At 41.0% G+C, this 23,692-nt stretch overlaps 1 protein-coding gene across 2 annotated transcripts in view; it reads left to right on the top strand.

Annotated features, from left to right (window-relative positions):
* The window catches only part of LOC128690653 (uncharacterized), a 71,373-nt gene that overhangs the window by 14,224 nt on the left and 33,457 nt on the right, over positions 1 to 23,692 (top strand). The window contains exons 1-3 of one of the 2 annotated variants that reach the window (XM_070089583.1): positions 8,163 to 8,203; positions 14,008 to 14,196; positions 16,094 to 16,487. In XM_070089583.1, the coding sequence (XP_069945684.1) occupies positions 16,125 to 16,487 (363 nt within the window). In that variant the 5' untranslated portion in view covers positions 8,163 to 8,203; positions 14,008 to 14,196; positions 16,094 to 16,124. Of the gene's footprint in view, positions 1 to 8,154; positions 8,204 to 14,007; positions 14,197 to 16,093; positions 16,488 to 23,692 lie in introns of those variants that run through there. The other variant, XM_053779390.2, reaches the window with a different exon arrangement.

The raw sequence follows: 23,692 nt of genomic DNA on the forward strand, positions 1-23,692 counted from the left end.
CCTAGGACTGACCCCTGTGGAACCCCGCTCGTCACAGTCGCCCACTCTTGACACCTCGTCATGTACCATGACTCGTTGTTGCTTCCCTGTCAGATACTCTCTGATTCATTGCAGTGCCTTTCCTGTTATGCGTGCTTGATTCTCTAGCCTTTCCATTAACCTTTCGTGAGGTACTGTGTCAAAGACCTTCTTGCAGTCCAAGAAAATGCAATCTATCCACCCCTCTCTCTTGTCTTACTTCTGTTACCTTATCATAAAACTCCAGTAGGTTTGTGACAGGATTTTCCTTCACTGAAACCATGCTGGTTGTCATAAGTTTGTTTCTTTCTAGGTGCTCCACTACTCTCCTGATAATCTTCTTCGTGATTTTGCATACTATCATGTCAGTCACACTGGTCTGTAGTTTAATGCCTCGTGTCTATCTCCTTTCTTAAAAATTGGGACTACATTTGCCCAGTTTCAGTGGCTGTGTTGGAGATTTTTGTTAGTGGCACACACTGCACCTCTGCTCCCTCTCTAAGAACCCACAGAGAGATGTCCGGTACCACCTTCTTTGAGGTCTCAAGTTCACAAAGCAGCTTCTTCACTCCTCCTTGGTTGTGTGTATTTCATTCAGCACTTTTTGGTGTATCCCTTGTTGGTATTCTGACTTCCAGGAGTCCTTCCTGTCTCCACTATAAATACCTTTTTAAATCTCATGTTGAGCTCCTCACATACTTCTTGATCATTTCTTGTGAACTCCCACCTTCCTTCCTCAGCCTGATTACCTAGTCCTTGATTGTTGTTTTCCTCCTGATGTGGCTATACAACAGCTTCGGGTCAGACTTGGCTTTTGATGCTGTGTCATTTTCATATTGTCACTGAGCCTCCCTTCTTATCAGTGGATATTCATTTCTGGATCTTTGGATATCTCTCCATTTTCCTGGGTCCTTTGTCTTCTATACTTTTTCCATTCTCTAGTGCACTTAGTTTTTTGCCTCCCTACAATTTTGGGTGAACCAAGAACTCGTTCTGGTCTTCCCATTATTTCTGTTGCCATTGGAAACTAACTTCTCCTCTGCCTCCTTGCATTTTGTTGTCATGTAGTCCATCATTTCTTTTACTGGTTTTCCTGCCAATTATCTTTCCCACTGAACGTCTTGCAGGAAGTTCTTCATGCCTGTGTAGTCCCCCCTTTTGTAGTTTGGCTTCTCCCATCATATTCCTGCTACCCTGTCCACTTGTAGCTCAACTATGTATTCAAAAGTACAGAACCACGTAATCACTAGCTCCAAGGGGCCTTTCATACATGATATCCTCCGAATTACTCAAGGTGAATACTAGGCCCAGTCTTGCTGGTTCATCCTCGCTTCTCTCTCATGTTGATACACAAGGTTTTCCAGTACTACATCCATCATCTTGGCTTTCCATGTTTCAGGACCCCCATGGGGCTCCAGATTTTCCCAGTTGATCTCCTTGTGATTGAAATCACCCATTACTAGTAACTTTTCTCTACCCATGTGAGTTCTCCTGGCCACCTCAGCTAGTGTGTCTACCATTACTCTTGTTTCTCTCTTCATATTCTTTTCTTGGCCTCCTGCAGTACTGTGGCGGGTTGTACATCACTGCAGTTACCAAATTATGCCTCCCAGACTGGATTGTTCCTACTATGTAGTCCCTTTTGCCCATTTCATCCATTCCTTCCATTTCTTCAAATCCCCACCAGTTTTTAATGAGCAGTGCAACTCCTACCCCTATGCTCCCTCTATCTTTCCTCAGGATCAGATATCCAGGTGGAAAGATTGCATCTGTTATCATCCTGGTGAGTTTCATTTCTGTGAGTGCTATTATGTCTAGGGATGTCTCCCTTGATTCTTTCATGCCACTCCTCACATTTGTTATTCCATCTGCATTTGTATACCAAACCTTCAACTCTTTTCTAAGACTGTGGTCTGGGGGGGGGGGGTACGTTGGGGTTGGGTAAGCGGAAGATGTGTTGAGGAATTATGGGAAGTTGCTGTGAAGGTGGACTTTGTAATGAGGTGGGTGGGGTCATTGGATGTGGTATGTGGGTTTTGGGTTAGAATGTTTGGTTGCATTGGGGTTGGAGGGCTTCTGTATGTGGTTGTGAGAGAGGATGTATTTGATCTTCCTCCTGAGTCTGGGTTCTCCTATCCATCTCCATCTTTGCTTCTGCCCTCCTTTCATCTTTGTACCCTCTCTTTCAGTTTATGCCTTTCTTCTCATGTTCTGTCCCTTAGTCATGCTTTCTCTTGCAGGATCCTGTTTCAAGCTGATTCTGCCCGAAAATCACTTTGACTGGCCCATTTCTTCCTCTTATAAACCCCCCCCCCCCTATTCTCAGAAAATTTGCCAGCTGGGTCATGTCTTCTATTTCTTTCATGATACTTTCAATTGTTTTTTTATCTCCTTGTCTTCTTGCTTCATAAGTTTTCTCCTCATCTATTTGTACTCGCCTATTTGTGGTTGCAGGGGTTGATACATAGCTCCTGGCCCTGCCTCCACTGATTGCTATTAGGTCCTCTCTTTCCCTTCTCCCTGCTGTGTGTGGGGGGGTGGAAGGAGGGAGAGGGGGAAGCAGGAGATGATGGGAAAATGGGAGAGAGGTGGGGAGGGGAAATATAGGGAGAGGGAGAGGGGGAGGGAGAAAAGAGAGGAGGGCATGTTTTTTATAGTTTTATTTGTGATTTATTGGTCTCATTTGATAGAATAGAAGTTATTTTACAGAAATAGAGATGATTTTGATTGATTTTAGTACTGGAAATGGCTTGAAACTGAGCTCAAAGTAGCGGAAAGGTTAAATTTTTGCCGATGTTCAAGAGTAAACATATGATCTCACATGTCTAATACACGCCAGCTGGTGGGTCGAATATATGTTCACAAGTGTGGTGATATTATTTATACAATTATTACAATATTGCAATACAGTAAATCTTATATTTTTTGGTTTAAATAAAAATTCATTATGTGAATAAAAAATCAAAATGGAATTCATTTGTAAAGCCTGGAAATGTAACTAATGAACAGAGGAAATGTTAGTTTAGTGCCAGGAATACCTGCATTGTTTATTCTGGACCCTATTTTGAAACTGGAATACAGTGGACCCCCGCTTAACGATATTTTTTCACTCCAGAAGTATGTTCAGGTGCCAATACTGACCGAATTTGTTCCCATAAGAAATATTGTGAAGTAGATTAGTCCATTTCAGACCCCCAAACATACACGTACAAACGCACTTACATAAATACACTTGCATAATTGGTCGCATTCGAAGGTGATCGTTATGCGGGGGTCCACTGTATTTTGAACTTTGTGTTAAATTGGCCAAATTACCAATTTCCAATCACTTTATTTTGTAGTTGAAACAGTTGAATTGATTTATGGCCCACATAATCAGTAAAGCATTTAAATTACTGTACTGGAAATGCCTCAGTCCCAAGCAGAGGAGATGCATGATATATATACGTGGAAGGCACTGAAGTGAGAGCTATGGGAGAAAATGTGAAATGAACTCGGTGAAAAGTCAGGGTGCCGAGGGCACACTGAGAGAAAAGGAGTACAGGATACTAAAATCAATGAAGATAACATAAGTCCCATGTACTGGACTGAGGAATAATGAAGTCTGAGAGCTACCACAAGGAAAATAATAGACTGGATACATAGAACCTCCAACACGAGATGCTGAGCCAATGATAATACTGTTTAAATTGCTCTCTCCAGGCTGGAATACTGCTGTCTACTGACAGCCTCATTCAAGGCATGCCAGATTGCCTAGCTGGAAAATGTACAGACAGCTTTCACTGCTTACATACAATCAAGCATCTGAAAGACTGGGAACACATGAAGTCTGTATTCCTTGAAATGTAGGCAAGAGAGATCCATAATAATTTACATCTGAAAAATCCTGGAGGGACTGGTTCCAAGTCTGAATGTAGAAATCACTGATAACATGAGACATGACAGATGGTGCAAAATACCTCAACTAAAAATCAGGGATTCAATGAGTACACTAAGAGAACTTGATGAGTGTCAGAGGTCCCCAACTCAATGCCCTCCCTTTCTCTGTGCATAAGGGGAACTACCAACAAACCTCTGGGGTCTTCAAGAGGGAACCAGACAAATTCCTCAAATCAGTGCCTGATGAACCAATTTGTGGTTTATACATTGGATTGCAGGTGGCCAGCAGTAACAGCTTGGTTGATCAGGCCTTGATCACCTAGGAGGTCTAGTCTGGGACTGGGCCACAGGGGTGGTGACCTCTGGAAATGTGCTTCGGGTAAAGTGGCCATCATGTTGTCTAGTAGTTATTTTCTGTTTGTCCTCAAGGTTGAGCAAAGTGCCTTGATAACTTTGACCTTGTACCTCATAGTATGACCACTGACATCTCTGTGCTCAATACCTCCAGCCAGGTATATAACCACTAATATATGAGTGCTCAAGTAATAACTCTACCAATGTGTTGTACCCTTTTCACTTATTTGCTTCTCTCACTAGCAATTCTTTCTCCCTCTTCCTCCAGTTTAACTCGCCCTGTCTTTCTTTCTGGTTGTCCATTTTCTCTTGCTCACACTCTCTCGCTCGCTCACTAATATACTCCTGCTCGCTCACTCTTACTCGCTCTCTCCTGCTCGCTCCCTCTCTCTTGCTCACTCTCTTCTTTTACACTGTGTTTCTTCAGGGTTATGTTATGCCAAGAGCTGTTACCTACATCATCTGTTCATTTGAAAGTCTTTTTAAAGTTGAGACTTACAGATAGTGAACAGGATGAATTAAGAGCCATCTGTTGGCCAATAATTTCATTTGATCAACTGACTTGTTTCATTGATGTCATTATGCTGTACGAACATGTTGCAAACACAAATCATCCTAAGAATAAATAAATCCCAGATGAAGTGATGTTCTGGAGAAGGGTACAGTGTATAGTTGCTCTTTGCTGCCTGTCTTGTGGTCTAAAAGCTTGCTTAGTGCTGTCCACTTCTCCTCCTCCTCCTCCACTGCCTGCTCTTCCTCCTCTTCCACCTTCTGCTCTCTCTTTCCCTCCCCTAACTTCTAACTTGTCTTCTTCCCCTCTCTCCTTGAGCCAAGTCATATTGTTAACATGTATTCCAAGACGATGAAGTCAAGACAGGTTGATACAGCACAGTTGTCACTAGTGTACGTTATTCACTAATATTTATACACGTCTCAAAAACCCTGCTGTTTAATTGTTTGTTGTTATATGTACTATACTGTATGCAGCATACCATGTTATTTAACAAGAACAAACTTCAAACTTTGATAGTACATGGATAATTCTCCTGTTTTATACAGTATGTATAATTACTTTTATTTACAAGATGAATTGTGATCATGTCAGGTGGCTGTAAGTTCCATTTAAAGGTAAGATAAGATTTTGTTGGGATTTTTAACCTGGAGGGTTAATCACCCAGGATAACCCAAGACAGTCGGTGCATCATTGAGGACGGTCTGTCTTAGTAGATGTGGTTTGTTTTCCATTGCCATTCCTTCAAGGAGGGTGCTTTAATGATAGTGTAGAGTTCTTGGTCCAAGGAATTGGAAATACAGTTCCTATGGATCAAACCTGGTTGCCTCCCCTTCTACAGGTGCTGCATGACCTGTACAAATTTAGTTCTTCCTCATACATATAACCATGCTCCACAAATAGGTATTCCCAGTGAGCACTATCCAATTTTCTTGTTAATGTGTATGTGATATACCTGTCACTGGGTTCCAGAGTTTTCTTGTTCTTGCAGCACAGCCTGGAGCCAGGCTTTTATATTGACTGCCTGTTACTGCTGCTCTTGATGGCTCTCTGACCCACATACCCATCCTAGTCTGGTTAATCTGTCTTGTTGCATCTCCTGTGATGAATGACAAATTAGTGATCTGCAGTTATGAAACAAGCATCCCTTCTTGAGGACAGGAATCATATGCACAAGTGTGGAAGCAAGTTTTGAGGGGTCAAATTTGAGATGTGGCAGTGGGATGAAAGGTGTGCTAAGTGTGTGGGAGAGTTGTGGGAATGAGCTGTAGGGGTGTGGAAGAGAGTTCTCAGGTGTGGGGACCCTTATGGGTTTAGCACTTGTCTGTGAATATGTTGTGTGGAAAAATGAATATTCATAGCTTTGAAGAACACTGCTGTCTTTTCATGTTACAATTCACGCCACTTGGGAATGCAGGTTAAGGGACACATTTCCACTGTGTCAATACATTACTGAGGCAGTTTCTCTCACCTTGAGCTTTATCAATCCTCATCAAGGCTTGATGAAACTTTAGGTCAGCAAAAGAGTCTAAATAATAAATCAAACTTACAAATATGTCTCACGAAATTGTAATGACACGACTGCAAACAAACCATACCACGGGCGGGATAGAACCCACGATCCAGTGGCTAACGCGACGGTCTGGAGTTTTGAGACTGATCGCGGGTTCTATCCCCACCCGTGGTATGGTTTTTTTACAAATATGTCCATTTACCTAAATTATACTCAACTACCATTTATATTCTCAACTTTATGACGTACTTATTAGGAAGGTCATTATTATTATCATAGTTATTAGGAAGTCCTGAACCTGTAAAAGTTGTACGACACCTAGAGAAAGGGTCATGTTTGATCCAATTAAGGGGAATGTAGCTCCAGTTCCTAGGAGCAAGATCCCCTCCCTTCACCACTAAGGAACCTTTCCCTTCCTCCTCATAAGAATCAAGTAGGTCAGCAGACCTTTCTTTTAAAGACCATAACAAGACAAAGATCACGACAGCCAGGAAGATGACTGGGTGGGTATTGAGAACTTTCAGAACAAGGGAAATAAAGCCGATGGTGACACTCTTCAAATCGCTAGTGCTCCCTCACTTAGAATATTGCTCAGTGCTGACGACCCCGTTCAGGGCAGGAGAAATATCGGAGCTGGAACAAATAGAGATTGTTTACGGCTCACGTTGAGCCAGTAAAGCACCTAAACTACTGGGAATGCCTGCAAGTCTTGATCATGTACTCATTGGGGTGGAGGAGAGATAGGTACATGATAATATATACATGTACCTGAAAGGTACTCAAGGGCTTGGTCCCAAATCTGCACACTGCCATAACAACATACTGGAGTGAGAGATATGGGAGGAAGTGTAAAATAAACCCAGTGAGGAGCATTGCTGCGGTGGGGACAATAAGGGAACACTGAATCAACATCCAGAGTCCCAGACTTTTCAACATCTTACCAGAAGATATCAGAAACACTGCTGGAACAAGTGTTGAAGCCTTCAGGAGGAAACTAGACAAGTATATCTTCACCAGGTGCCAGGTCAACCAGGCTGTGATGGATATGTGGGGCACCAGACCTCCAGTAGCAACAGCCTGGTTGACCAGGCGAGCACCAGACGAGCCTGGCCCATGGCCGGGCTCAGAGAGTAGATATACTCTCGAAATTCTTTGAAGGTATATCAAAGGTTGCCTCGGTAAATTTATTTTAAATTTTTTTATTCCAAATACTGGAGTATTGTATTGTTTGTCCAAACACTAACTATATCTATATATATATATATATATATATATATATATATATATATATATATATATATATATATATATATATATATATATATATATATATATATATATATATATATATATATATATACATGCATATGCATATATGCATATGTATACACACCTACCATCCGACTTACGACCTGCTCTACTTACGACAATTCGACTTACGACTGTGTTTTTTATGCCAAATTTCTGGGAAATAAACAAGTGTTTGTGTTGTACACAGTGTTTATCCTAAACCTTACAGTATAAAATTCAGTACTAACAGCATAAAAAGTAAAGTAAAACATGAAATACCAAAATAAAACAATAAAATAAAGCCATTAAAAAAATGTTATGTTGATATTTAGTAGTAAAGTTCGACTTACGACCATTTCGACTTATGACCGGTTTCTCGGAACCGAACTCGGTCGTAAGTCGGATGGTAGGTGTATGTGTGTGTATATATATATATATATATATATATATATATATATATATATATATATATATATATATATATATATATATATATATATATATATATATATATATATATATTCTGTATAACTTTCAAAACATTATCTTTATTTTTACTATATTTCTTACTCATTGGTCTGTGTTACAGGTGTTGATGAGAATTTAACATGTAGCAGAGTGCAGCAACTTCCAAACTTGTGAGTAGTAAACATTAATTTGGTAACTGCGTGTTGTCAAATTAATGTTGCCTGTGTATCATGCATGCCTGAGCAAATAATTAGCTTTAATGTTCAGAGTATAAGGTTACATACTCAGTTCTCTCTCTAGATGTTGGTCACAGTAATAATAATTTAAATATTTATTTCTACAAGTAAATACATTATACAACTTATACAGATCATTGCTGACATCAGTGACATACTGTATAGAAAGTGCCTTGTTACGTAGAGCATTTTGGACAAATTAGGTTAATTTTTGTCCCCCACAAACATCACAACTCAAACGACTTACAAGATGTACCAACAGTTTTCAGACTGTTTTAGTTTTCAACATTATTTTCAAGTTACTTCTGAAACCCAGACATTATTTGAAGCTTTTTTTTTTTGTTCTGTGTGAACAAAGTTTTTTTTATTTAGTCACTAATGATTAAAGGTTTGTGATAAATGAAACAAAGCTAATTTCTGTTTCTTTAAATATTTATTTTTGTAACATTAAAGTATTGATTTAAATTTCATGCCTATTTTTTTTAAAGAGACTGACCCTATCTCAGCTGCATTTGCTTCATAAGTTATGTGCAAATACAGTGGAAGCTTTGTGGAAGCTTGGTATACATCCTTAATTCATTCCAGAAGGCTGTTCCAGTGCTGCTCCATTTGAGTATCACACAAATTCTTTCCAACCAGTTCTCTGTTTGGTTGGCTGTTATCACTAATCGTCGTAGGCCCCATAGTGACTTATTTATACAAGTACAAAAAAAAAAGATGCGAAGAAACACGATATAATTTACAGTAAAGTTCTGGCAGGTCGTTTTTGTTTGGTCGAGTGCTGAGCTTTGTTCGAGTAGGGAGCTGGTTGTATACCAATTTTCCACTGTATAACATAATTTTTTAGCTGTTTAGAAGAAAGATTCCTACATTTTTTTCATATATTGCACTTGTCTCTGCTCTCCAGATTGTATTGAGTGGTTCAGTTTATATACAAAAAAGAAAAAACATCCAATTTTATACAGCATTTCTTAGGTAAGGGCAAAAATCATGGTACTGATAGTGTAAAATGAACATTTACCAAAACTCAGCACAAAGCAGAGTTCAACTCTCTAATATAGCAGAAGTACAGTGCCAGCACTCTGAAGAATCAGCAGCTCATAAAGTCATTCCAGTTCTGTTGGATAAACAGACACAGATGCAACTGACATAACGTTTTATTGTGGCAACGATTTACTCTTCAGAAACTTTGTCAACCTGTTATCCTTGACAAAGCTCTTGGAGGGCAAAGCATTGCCACATTAAAATGTCATATTATAGTGCTTGATACAACTTACACATTCCTAACAGACATTAATGATATACTACAGCCTTTCCTCACTTAGCAACGTACTTGTTTACCGATGCCTTGGACTTATGACTGGCTCTCTGACCAGTATTCATACCTAAATAATATATATTAGAGCAGATTTCCTCTATTCTGTTTATTTCAACATATGGTCCACTACTGTATAAACCTTTAAAAATATACCAGAAATGTTATAAATGGTGTAAAGGTGACACAAAACAGTATCAAAGATTGTTGACAAACTCACTACCATTATAACATACTCCTCACTTAGCAACGAATTTGTTTAATGACGTGGTCTCAGAACGGAACTCAGTCGTTAAGTAAGGAGAGGCTGTATATAAAAAGCCCCATGTTATGCAAAGCATTTCAGGCAACTTAGGTTAATTTTATCCCCAGGATGCGACCCACACCAGTCTGCTAACACCCAGGTACCTGTTTGCTGCTAGGTCAACATTAACTTAACTTTTTTTTTTTTTTTTTTTTTTTTTTAATTCTCCCATTTGAATTCTGATGCAAGCCACTTTCAGAAATTCAGCTAGAGAAGTGAATGATGGTGAATGTCTTACCTTTTAAAGTCACTGTATTTTGGTGGAAATTGTCTGTGCTGATTAAAGTGTTAATATGTATTTTAAACACAGTATGTAAATTAAAGTTAAATGTGATTCATATGGATTAATCATCTAAACACTTTTATAGGTCTTGACTTTTAGAGGGAAATATTCAGCTAATTTAATATCAGAACCAGGTTTTACTTTTGAGTGTTTAACTCTAGGTAGAGCTTTACCAGGTCCTGACTTGATAAAGTCTTACCCAGAGTGAAACACACTCACTGATACAAGTTTTGTTCTGCATTGAGCATTGTTTTTTTACCATACTTGTCAACAATATCTACTGTCATTCAGATCCAGACTTTCCCTGAAAAGATTACAATAATTATTTTTTATTGCTAGAGGGGCTGAAGTTTGTAATTATTTTAGCCTTCAGAATTTCTTATACAAGTTTCTTGTGTATTTTATAGCAGTGAAACTGCACTCTGTAGGTACTGTCATAGCAGTGAAACTGCACTCTGTAGGTACTGTCATAGCAGTGAAACTGTATTCTGTAGGTACTGTCATAGCAGTGAAACTGTATTCTGTAGGTACTGTCATAGCAGTGAAACTGCATTCTGTAGGTACTGTCATAGCAGTGAAACTGCACTCTGTAGGTACTGTCATAGCAGTGAAACTGCATTCTGTAGGCACTGTCATAACAGCACCAGTAGTGTTATGTTACCTATATTACTTGTATTGACTACCACATTTTGATAGTAATGAATACTGTTTGCAGTATCACACAGTGCTGTCTCTACAAATATAGTACAGTAAACCCTCTTATAATGCAGAAGATATATTCTTGGAAATTAGTAGTTTATATATGAAGTGAACACTTGAGATAAATTAGGGTTACTTTCTGGAGACATTCACATCTTCTACTAAGTACAAATTACTGCAGTTTATTATCTTGCATTCTAGTTGTGGTTGCTTGTAGACATGTATGTGGAGAAGGTTGATGTAGTCCTACTGGGCTGAGGAGGATGGCTGTGGTCCTACTGTGGTGAGGAGGATGGCTGTGGTCCTACTGGGCTGAGGAGGATGGCTGTGGTCCTACTGTGGTGAGGAGGATGGCTGTGGTCCTACTGGGCTGAGGAGGATGGCTGTGGTCCTACTGTGGTGAGGAGGATGGCTGTGGTCCTACTGGGCTGAGGAGGATGGCTGTGGTCCTACTGGGCTGAGGAGCATGGCTGTGGTCCTACTGGGCTGAGGAGGATGGCTGTGGTCCTACTGGGCTGAGGAGGATGGCTGTGGTCCTACTGGGCTGAGGAGGATGGCTGTGGTCCTACTGTGGTGAGGAGGATGGCTGTGGTCCTACTGTGGTGAGGAGGATGGCTGTGATCCTGCTGTGCTGAGGAGGATGGCTGTGGTCCTACTGTGGTGAGGAGGATGGCTGTGGTCCTGCTGGGCTGAGGAGGATGGCTGTGGTCCTACTGTGGTGAGGAGGATGGCTGTGGTCCTACTGTGGTGAGGAGGATGGCTGTGGTCCTGCTGGGCTGAGGAGGATGGCTGTGGTCCTGCTGGGCTGAGGAGGATGGCTGTGGTCCTACTGTGGTGAGGAGGATGGCTGTGGTCCTGCTGGGCTGAGGAGGATGGCTGTGGTCCTACTGTGGTGAGGAGGATGGCTGTGGTCCTACTGGGCTGAGGAGGATGGCTGTGGTCCTGCTGTGGTGAGGAGGATGGCTGTTGTCCTGCTGGGCTGAGGAGGATGTCTGTGGTCCTACTGGGCTGAGGAGGATGGCTGTGGTCCTACTGTGGTGAGGAGGATGGCTGTGGTCCTGCTGGGCTGAGGAGGATGGCTGTGGTCCTACTGTGGTGAGGAGGATGGCTGTGGTCCTACTGTGGTGAGGAGGATGGCTGTGGTTCTGCTGGGCTGAGGAGGATGGCTGTGGTCCTACTGGGCTGAGGAGGATGGCTGTGGTCCTACTGTGGTGAGGAGGATGGCTGTGGTCCTGCTGGGCTGAGGAGGATGGCTGTGGTCCTACTGTGGTGAGGAGGATGGCTGTGGTCCTACTGTGGTGAGGAGGATGGCTGTGGTCCTACTGTGGTGAGGAGGATGGCTGTGGTCCTGCTGGGCTGAGGAGGATGGCTGTGGTCCTGCTGGGCTGAGGAGGATGGCTGTGGTCCTACTGTGGTGAGGAGGATGGCTGTGGTCCTGCTGGGCTGAGGAGGATGGCTGTGGTCCTGCTGTGGTGAGGAGGATGGCTGTGGTCCTACTGTGGTGAGGAGGATGGCTGTGGTCCTGCTGGGCTGAGGAGGATGGCTGTGGTCCTGCTGTGGTGAGGAGGATGGCTGTGGTCCTGCTGGGCTGAGGAGGATGGCTGTGGTCCTACTGTGGTGAGGAGGATGGCTGTGGTCCTACTGTGGTGAGGAGGATGGCTGTGGTCCTGCTGGGCTGAGGAGGATGGCTGTGGTCCTACTGTGGTGAGGAGGATGGCTGTGGTCCTACTGTGGTGAGGAGGATGGCTGGCTGTGGTCCTGCTGTGGTGAGGAGGATGGCTGTGGTCCTGCTGGGCTGAGGAGGATGGCTGTGGTCCTACTGTGGTGAGGAGGATGGCTGTGGTCCTGCTGGGCTGAGGAGGATGGCTGTGGTCCTACTGTGGTGAGGAGGATGGCTGTGGTCCTACTGGGCTGAGGAGGATGGCTGTGGTCCTACTGTGGTGAGGAGGATGGCTGTGGTCCTGCTGGGCTGAGGAGGATGGCTGTGGTCCTACTGTGGTGAGGAGGATGGCTGTGGTCCTACTGGGCTGAGGAGGATGGCTGTGGTCCTACTGTGGTGAGGAGGATGGCTGTGGTCCTACTGTGGTGAGGAGGATGGCTGTGGTCCTGCTGGGCTGAGGAGGATGGCTGTGGTCCTACTGTGCTGAGGAGGATGGCTGTGGTCCTACTGTGGTGAGGAGGATGGCTGTGGTCCTACTGTGCTAAGGAGGATGGCTGTGGTCCTACTGTGCTGAGGAGGATGGCTGTGGTCCTGATGTGCTGAGGAGGATGGCTGTGGTCCTGCTGTGCTGAGGAGGATGGCTGTGGTCCTACTGTGCTGAGGAGGATGGCTGTGGTCCTACTGTGCTGAGGTGGATGGCTGTGGTCCTACTGTGGTGAGGAGGATGGCTGTGGTCCTGCTGGGCTGAGGAGGATGGCTGTGGTCCTACTGTGCTGGGGAGGATGGCTGTGGTCCTGCTGGGCTGAGGAGGATGGCTGTGGTCCTGCTGGGCTGAGGAGGATGGCTGTGGTCCTACTGTGCTGAGGAGGATGGCTGTGGTCCTACTGTGGTGAGGAGGATGGCTGTGGTCCTACTGTGCTAAGGAGGATGGCTGTGGTCCTACTGTGCTGAGGAGGATGGCTGTGGTCCTACTGTGCTGAGGTGGATGGCTGTGGTCCTACTGTGCTGAGGAGGATGGCTGTGGTCCTGCTGGGCTGAGGAGGATGTCTGTGGTCCTGCTGGACTGAGGAGGATGGCTGTGGTCCTACTGTGCTGAGGAGGATGGCTGTGGTCCTGCTGGGCTGAGGAGGATGGCTGTGGTCCTGCTGGGCTGAGGAGGATGGCTGTGGTCCTACTGAGCTGAGAAGGATGGCTGTGGTCCTACTGGGCTGAGCAGGATGGCTGTGGTCCTACTGGGCTGAGAAGGATGGCTGTGGTCCTTCTGGGCTGAGAAGGATGGCTGTGGTCCTACTGGGCTGAGAAGGATGGCTGTGGTCCTACTGGGCTGAGAAGGATGGCTGTGGTCCTACTGGGCTGAGAAGGATGACTGTGGTCCTACTGGGCTGAGAAGGATGGCTGTGGTTCTGCAGGTGCACATCCCATTATCCGAAACTCTTGGGGGCCTGTATTTCGAATTTCAGACTTTTTCAAATTTCAGAATGATTCTCAACACCGCCACGTGGTGGCGTGACTCAACACAGAGATGACTGACGCTCCACACTCCATGAAAAAACTTTGGTTTTCGGAACTTTTCAAATTTCAGAATTTCGGATAAAGGGATTTGGACCTGTAGTGTTGATGTGGATGCAGAGTTGTCAGTAGTTGATGGTTGTGCTGGAGTGACAAAGTACGTATCTGTAATGTATCTCTGGTCTGTTTTACACTTCATTAATTTATACAGTTGACATTAAGGCATCAAAGGCCTCTGCAAAGCAATATTTTTTTAATGTGTCAGGCCATTCTCTTCCATGAAAATTTCTGCAACTTCACCAATAACCAAGAATTGCTCTCATGACTGTTGAAGTGATAACTCTACAGATTCTTCTATGTTATCCTCTCCTAAATGGGAATTGAACTCTCCATCATTTCTAATGCAGTTGGTTCTTGGTCACCCTCTTCTAACAGTTCATTTAGGACTTGTTCATGTATATCTTCAAAGATCTCCTATCTCTCAGCCCTTTCCCGAGCCACAATTACTTGGACCAGACCCCTTGATGAGACATAACCAGAGAAATTATTCACCACAGTAGGCCATAATTGATCCAGGTATATGTTTATGGTTAATTGGGGAAATTCATTCCATAACATTTTCACATGTGTAAGTGCATTTGTGATGCTAAATTTATTCCAGAACTTTGGCATTTTGGTCTTGGAACTGTCAGGCATTTCTGCCAGTAGTTTTTCCATGACCTTGTATGTAGCAGCATCTAAACTCTTCATAATGTCATGAGTCCAGTGACTGTATCAGAGATGTCAGATTGGCTGGTTATAACATACCCTTCACACTGGGTCACAGACTACAAGATTTGAGGGTGACTGCTGTAATAATCAAGTGAGGAGAATTTAGAATGCAAAAGTTCTTTTAGGTCAGGTACATCTTGACTGAAGGAATACAGTAATGCTTGAACCAATCTACAAACAGCCCAAGACAGCCATGTTGCCTTGTTAGACTGCCAGATAACATGCAGATATGTTTTATCTTGACCTTTTAATGCATGGGACTTTGTGTGCAATAAATTTAGTATAGCCTTGCACTTGAAATCACCTGTTGCATTTGTGCAAAGAAGAAAGTTGAAGCATTCCTTAGCTGCCTTGCAACCAGCTGCACTTTTTTTTCCCTTTGCTTGCTAATGTGCATTCTTGATGACAGACTTTTAAGACAGCCATTGCTAGTCAGCACTGAACACTTAGTCAGGACTGCAACAGTTCTCAGAACTAATATGCACAAAGTCATCAGGGTAACTTCCCATACCAATATTATCATCTGACATGCTCTAAACACTAAACTTTATCATGAAACTGATTGCACTATTTAATGTTTTCAAACCTTTCTCCTTTTTTTTTTCAGTCACAGTTTTATAGTAGGATAGAACTTTGTTCCTTATTATCTGACCACTAATCTGGGCACCTTGTTGTCTCATCAGTCCACACATTCAGTTACAGTTCTGTCTTGTTTAACTGCACTGACCTTATTGATATTTTCACCACATCACTACTATACTCTTCATTGCACAAGCTCTAATTTTCTTCTCATTGCCCTACTGTTTAGATAGTGGGTTATCTCAGACCAAGAGTACAGGCAGTCTACATTACAGGTGTGGCATATCTAGCAGTTCCATTTTCTGCAATACTGTCAGAGTTTCACACTTATTCTTCTTGGCAAATTGTTTCTTAAATATAGAGTAATGCATGCATTGGTCCTGGAAAGCAAGTTTAGGTAGAGGGAGAGAGGATGAGTGATGCCTCCGAACACTTGACACTTCGGCAACTTGTGTCAGAGGGGAAAACTTTTAATATTTCAATATTACCTAAGTTTTGCACATACATTTATTCTATGATGCTTACAAAGTGTAATATCAAGGTTTTTCTTGCACTACAGTTTTAGATGAAGTTTTTCATGTTTACAAAAAAATCACACTATGAAGTATTGCTTTATAAGTGGGTTTACTGTATAGGAAAAGTTTATATTTTTATTTTTATAGTAATTTCATTGTTTTAACTTAGTGAGTTATGTTTGTGGACAGGTGGGTGAGGTGCCGAGCAGCGGAGGTCAAGATGGAGGGTCCAGACAGCCGGCCTCCCCAAATATCCCCTTCCCTTCCCCCACCAGCAATAGCAGCAGACTCCCATCAGCACCCACCCTCACCCCCACTCCCACTCAAACCATCACCCACCTCCCCCATGCAATCCCTCCCCCACACACCTCCACGCCACTCGCCACTGCCTCACACGCCTATCACGCCACACACGCCCCTACCCCACACGCCGCTCACCCCACACAGCCCCCTCACGCCCCTCACATCCCAGAGCACCTTAGCATCAGAGGCTTCTGTGGACTCGGGAGTGGCATCTGCACATTCACTGGATCTCTCGCACAACAGTAGCAACAGCTTGGAGACACATGCACTACGCAGGAGGGTAAGCAATTGCCACCACCAACAGCAGAACCACCAGCACCTTGTAGTGTACATTTTCTGCATAATTTGTATAATGAGAATATTATCATTGGAATATCTATTGCACCATCATTTGCTAATGCAGTTTTGCACATTTGGTGTAGTATCTGATAAAGTAACTGCAGTTGTTGGAAGATAATAAGGTTGGATAGCCACAAGCCCAAGAATGTTAAAAACTGACACATTTTAGAAAAACTAAACTATTGTACTTTTAAAGAATGTGTATGGCATTTGTTTTGAACATTGTACTGTATTTTATATTAATACAAAATGTCAAATGTAACTTGCATGCCATTTTCTGAGTGCTGTCGTATATGTCTGAATATAATTGTTTTTGCCTCTGTTTTATATTTATATATTTTATTTGGTCAATTACTAATGAGAGGAAAAAGAAATGAAAGTTGTTAGACATCTCAATAGCTAATAACAAATCACAGGATGAGGATACAGTGGAAGTTAAATCTCTCAACACATCACAGCAAGAGGATGAATGCTCTGCCATCCTACCATCAGTAACTTATATATAAAGTATTGACAAATTCAAATTTTTTATTTCTTTCTATGCAGTTCAGAGATAATCTAGTTCACATGTAATAAAATATTGTTAGGCACAAAAGCTACTAACTTGTAGTATGTTTTGGGCAAACTGATATTTATGGGTTGGTACAACTGAAATATTATGAATAGTCATACCTTGATCTACAACTATCCTACTGATGTATTTCTAGATCTGTGATTCCATTCAGTTAACAGCCGTGTCTTCACCTACGATTGAGATTGATGGACTGATGCTGACATTTACTAATACAGGTGCTCCTTAACTTCCGATGAGGTTACGTTCTAGCAAACCCATCGTAAGTTGGAAATTAATATGATGTGCTATATATGTAAATAAATAAGTACTATCACTGAATAAGTAAATAAACAAATAATTACTGTAAATAACAGTATTGAAAAGTAAATGAATACAAGTTACGGACTTGTTGCCTTCATGCTGGGTAATTATCTTGACTATCATCTCCAAAGTAATTGCTTGTGCACCATCGTAAACTAAAAATGTCACAAGTCGAACCATCGTAAGTCGAGGAGCACCCGTAATTCATTACGTTAATTATTCTTAGCCATTCATTAGCTATCAGATGCTTGTGTTCACACAGTAATTTAAATGCCAGGTTGCTAAGTACACTGCAGGTAAAGTGTTCTACACCACATGTGGTATCATGTGGTGTAGAACACCACATGATACCACATGTAGCATACAATACTGAAAAGATGATAAGCCATGTACAACACTTGAGTATATTGCTGAAACATTTCACCTGCACAACAAGCATCTTTCATTGATTGCAGAGACAGCCTTTATACTGGAGATGGTGGAAGGGAAACTTAAAGGTGTTCACTCCTTCAACCTTGATTGAAGAAGTTCAGTCCCGTACCCTTGATCTGAGACTAGGTTAAGGGACTGAATACTGTTATAAAATATAACTTCTGTAAAGTATAGACATCTCCAAACAATATTAGGTCAACTTATTGATCCCCCTCTAGTATATAGCCTGTTATCAGGTTTTATAACAGTATGTCAGAGAATATTCTAGTTCAGTCATCCCATAAATTATGTGGTTTCTCAATAGTGCTTTTTTGGATTGCAACTGGATGAATTAAACCAACCAAATGAAAGTTAAGATCTTTAATAACAAGGGTGTCTAGGTGGTAATAATTACAGTTAATGTAACTTGAATAATTAAGGAGATAAGCTCCTACACAACTCTTGGAGTATAACTCAGAATACTTATACAGTAGGGCCCCGCTTTATGGCGTTTCACCTTATGACGTTCTGCTAATATGGAGATTTCAAATTATGACAGAAACTTGCTATACGACTCACCCTGTCTTTCTAATACAGTGCACTCCACCTGGTTTGTTTACATTCTCCATGAGCATATCTATCTGAAAGTGTCTGGAAACTTTCCACAATTTCAAGTGTTTTGAAGTTATTGCATATTTTATATGTACTCTGATAATTATACTTATGTGTACCTGTACTTAAATATACTTGCACACTGTGCTGGTGTGCAGGTACACATTAAAATCACTAAGAGTCTCTTTACTCTTGACCCCATATTAATAATAATAATCTTTGGTGACATTAAATGTCGTATATTTTGTTAATATAGACATTTCCATTAATCTATCTATGATAATTTTTTTTCAAAATTATATAATATACATGCTACATAATATATAAATATGTTAAGTACACCCCACAGTAGAATAAATTAACACAAATATGAGATGTGGTAGCCAGGTGACTTGTAAGAGTGACAGCAAGAATAAAGTTGTCTCTAGTCCAACATCAGAGAAAATGTGTACACTATAATATTACTGGGGGTAACTAGAAAATTACTCCTTTTGTATGCTTTCACTCAGAGCGTCATTTCTTCAAAAAATGGTGTTACATGAGAATGGGAGTGTTCCTCTTTATTTATTCTACTGTATCAATGTGGTGGCAACTTGTACACAATCTAAGGTGTTTGTATTATGGTATAAGATTCACATACATGGAATGAACGTGTATCAACCAAAAGTAGACACGTCTGTTTGTTTACATTACATGTGGGTGGGATGGGGTGGACTGCCCTGGCTGGATACCATACTTCCCACACCTGCTTTCTTACAAATAAATACGACTCGCCCCTCACCCTATGTTAAGACCGCAAATATTTTAAGGTAATGGATGCACTGTGTGTGTGTATTTCACTTTTTTGTTTTTAATGCCTATTTCTATTGCTAACTTAATATATGTTAGTGAAAACTTGTTATCTGGCATTTATATGCATTTATAATGGAAAAATGGCGTTCTGCTTTCCGGCGATGTCTGCTTTCTGGCAGTAGCCAGGAACCTGCCATATAAGTGTGGGGCATTACTGTATATCATAGTTATTCTGTACATGTTATCATTAGATGCTAAGTGCACTCTTATTAAGATATTGTACTACAGATCGGCCATCACTAATCCGGCATCATTGGGACCTGTAGTGTGCCGGATTAGTGAGTTTTCCGGATTACAGAGTGGTTAAGTTAGAATACACTTATATTTTGGCCTTCATTTGATTAGTTTATCCTGCAGCATGTAAACGTTCATTATTTCTTGTTCACTTATGCATTCCTCTAGATCTTTTAACAATTCACCTGTCAACTGAATTAACCTATCAATACTCTTTCTGCTACATCTTCCTCATTTTCATCACTGCTTTCTCCTCTTCTGGCTTGCTGCTGTGGATTTACAGCCATCTGCGCAATTTCTGAGTTAGTATAATGATAAAATTTGAAATTATGCTAGCCAAAATTAGTGCGGGATTACGGATGGAACCAGATAACTGATTGGCAGATTAGTGATGGCCGACCTGTATTAGTAATAAGTACTGTCTGGTACATTGCTATGATGAGATGTACTCAAGTTCAAGACTAAAGATGTGCATGTGTAAGTGCTCCGATTGATTTGACTTACTTAACTCTTTCACTGTCCAGACCCCTAATCTGAAACTTGTCCACAATGTCCAAGAATTTAAAAAAAAATAAATTATTTTTCTTACGAAATGGTAGAGAATCTTTTTTTCTGAAGGTAATAAAACAAAGTATGAAATTTGATAGATATTGACAAAATTACACTTTAGTGAATTTTGCTGCATCAGCAATATTTAGGCACTTGAGGGTGTGTGCCAGTGTTCTACGGGTTTAAACCGGGGTCCATGCCATAGTGCAACATAATGAGCTCAGCTCACTCAGATAAGCTGTGAGTGGTATATTTGGGCCTAAATATGAGAGAATTGGTCTATGTGGTAAATGTGCACCATACACAACAAATCCTGCAGTACACTGTGCATAATGAAGAAAAAACTGTGACCATGTTTTTAGTTTAAAACAGCAACTTCGCGATGTATTTCCCTATGGTTTTTATGCTTGTATTCGTGGTTTCTTGGTCTCGTATGATAGAATGGAAGATTATATAACAGAGAAAGAGATGATTTTGATTGATTTTATTACTGAAAATAGTATGAAATTGAGCTGAAAGTAGCGTAAACATTCGATTTTTGCCAGTGTTCAAGAGTAAACAAATCGCATCGTGCGTCCAACACACATCAACTGGTGGGTCTGATATACATTTACAAATGCGTTGATATTATGTATACAGTTATCACAATATTGCATAACAGAAAATCTTCCATTTTTTGGTGTGAATAAAAGACCAAAACGGAATTCATGTGTAAAGCCTGGAAACATGACTAATAAACAGAGGAAATGTTATTTAAGTAAGAAGAATGCCTGCATTATTTATTCTAAACTCTATTTTGAAATTGTAATACAGGAGAGGTCTGGAGCCAAGTGTAATAATAGGAGAGGTCTGGACCCAATTGTAATAATAGGAGAGGTCTGGAGCCAAGTGTAATAATAGGAGAGGTCTGGAGCCAAGTGTAATAATAGGAGAGGTCTGGAGCCAAGTGTAATAATAGGAGAGGTCTGGAGCCAAGTGTAATAATAGGAGAGGTCTGGAGCCAAGTGTAATAATAGGAGAGGTCTGGAGGCAAGTGTAATAATATGAGAGGTCTGGAGGCAAGTGTAATAATAGGAGAGGTCTGGAGGCAAGTGTAATAATAGGAGAGGTCTGGAGGCAAGTGTAATAATAGGAGAGGTCTGGAGCCAAGTGTAATAATAGGAGAGGTCTGGAGCCAAGTGTAATAATAGGAGAGGTCTGGAGCCAAGTGTAATAATAGGAGAGGTCTGGAGCCAAGTGTAATAATAGGAGAGGTCTGGAGCCAAGTGTAATAATAGGAGAGGTCTGGAGCCAAGTGTAATAATAGGAGAGGTCTGGAGCCAAGTGTAATAATAGGAGAGGTCTGGAGCCAAGTGTAATAATAGGAGAGGTCTGGAGCCAAGTGTGATAATAGGAGAGGTCTGGAGCCAAGTGTAATAATAGGAGAGGTCTGGAGCCAAGTGTAATAATAGGAGAGGTCTGGAGCCAAGTGTAATAATAGGAGAGGTCTGGAGGCAAGTGTAATAATAGAGGTCTGGAGGCAAGTGTAATAATAGGAGAGGTCTGGAGGCAAGTGTAATAATAGGAAGGGTCTGGAGCCAAGTGTAATAATAGGAGAGATCTGGAGCCAAGTGTAATAGAAGAGGTCTGGATCCAAGTGTAATAGGAGAGGTCTGGAGCCAAGTGTAATAATGGGAGGGGTCTGGAGCCAGTTGCAATAATATGAGAGGTCTGGAGCCAAGTGTAATAATAGGAGGGGTCTGAAGCCAAGTGTAATAATAGGAGAGGTCTGAAGCCAAGTGTAATAATAGGAGAGGTCTGGAGCCAAGTGTAATAATATGAGAGGTCTGGAGCCAAGTGTAATAATAGGAGAGGTCTGAAGCCAAGTGTAATAATAGGAGAGGTCTGAAGCCAAGTGTAATAATAGGAGAGGTCTGGAGCCAAGTGTAATAATAGGAGAGGTCTGGAGCCAAGTGTAATAATAGGAGAGGTCTGGAGACAACTGCAATAATAGGAGAGGTCTGGATACAAGTGATATACAGGAGAGGTCTGGATACAAGTGTAATATAGGAGAGGTCTGGATACAAGTGTAATATAGGAGAGGTCTGGATACAAGTGATATACAGGAGAGGTCTGGATACAAGTGTAATATAGGAGAGGTCTGGAGATGTGTTTAATGAACATAGGAAAGTTTATTTTAGTGGCTGCAGCACTTAGTGTATATTTGGAACTTGCTTTTTAAGTTTAAATTAGTAGAATTTTGTGTAAAATTTGCCAAATTACTGAAGTGCGTGTACTTTATAGGGTAGTTTTGATGGTTGAATGGACAATTTCTTGTCCTCATTTTATAGAACAGAAGGAATACTAGAAAAATAGCTAAGAATTTTTTCAGTCGAATAATGGTGCTTGGCTTAAAATAGGACTCAAAGTGAGCAAAATTTCCACTACATAAATTATGTCCTGACTGCCAACTTTGTGCCTGTGTAATTCCACAAGTTTTCTGTCAAATTTCACATTTTTGGTGTTATTACCTTCAGAAAAAAAAATCCTTTACCATTTCAGAATTTTTTGTATTTAATTTCCAACATTATCGTCATTTTTAATTTTAGTGCTTCTGACAGTGAAAGGATTAAATATCATAAAATGTTATTTAAATTTTAATAAATTTTGTTCATTAAATGCTCTAGTAGGTAGAAGTATAACTCATAATGATGGGAGTTTAATACTATTATTGTAATGGAGTTATTTATTGTCCCATTTTATTTTGTTATTAAATAACATAGAATTATAGTGTAACACAGGTTTGAACATTGAAAAATACATCTGAGCTCATGGCATAATTAATCCTTAAACTGTTCAAACGTAGATCTACGTTTTTCAACATTTGAAGGTATGTAAAAAAACATGGATGTTTTTTTTTTTTTTTTTTTTTTTTTACCATTTGAAAACATGTAGATAAAACTTTGATCTACTTTTTTTTTTTTTTATATTTGAAAATATGTAAAAAAACGTAGATCTACTTTTGGAGCACTACGCATGTGAACATAAATTTGTTTGGACAGTTTAAGGGTTAATGCAACTTTAAAATTTTTTACTTATCCATTTGTGAAGATGAGTGTTAAGTTGTAAATCCAGAGTGCAACACTGGATATTATTCCTTAAAGCAGTTTTTTGAACTGTAGTATCGGCACACTTTTGGGAAGACAGTGAGGGAGTGAGTGATGAAAGTGTTTCTTCTTTTTCGGGTCACTCTGCCTCGGTGGGAAATAGCCAACATGATAAAAAAAGAACTCTGAGGATCATCTACAAAAGTAAAATGTTATGAATAGTTGTTGGAGAGAGAATTAATATTTTGGATCTAGCCAGCAACAGACAGCAACAACCTAGTTTAACAGGCAGTCAACAGAAGAGCCTGGCCCCCAGGTTGGGCTGCAAGGATAGAAAAGCTTACAAAGCTGATCACAGGTATACCCCTGGTTGAAGTGATGCAGCTAGATAATGGTGAATCATAAGTGATCGTCTCTGTATGGCATTTTTCCCTTTTGCATTGAACCTTCTCTGATATTTATACATCTAAATGCATGATTTTAACATTGTTTTGTACAGCACTGCATTTCTACACCCACATGAAGATA

This window comes from Cherax quadricarinatus, chromosome 29 (genome assembly GCF_038502225.1).
Source record: "Cherax quadricarinatus isolate ZL_2023a chromosome 29, ASM3850222v1, whole genome shotgun sequence".
Lineage (NCBI taxonomy): Eukaryota > Metazoa > Arthropoda > Malacostraca > Decapoda > Parastacidae > Cherax > Cherax quadricarinatus.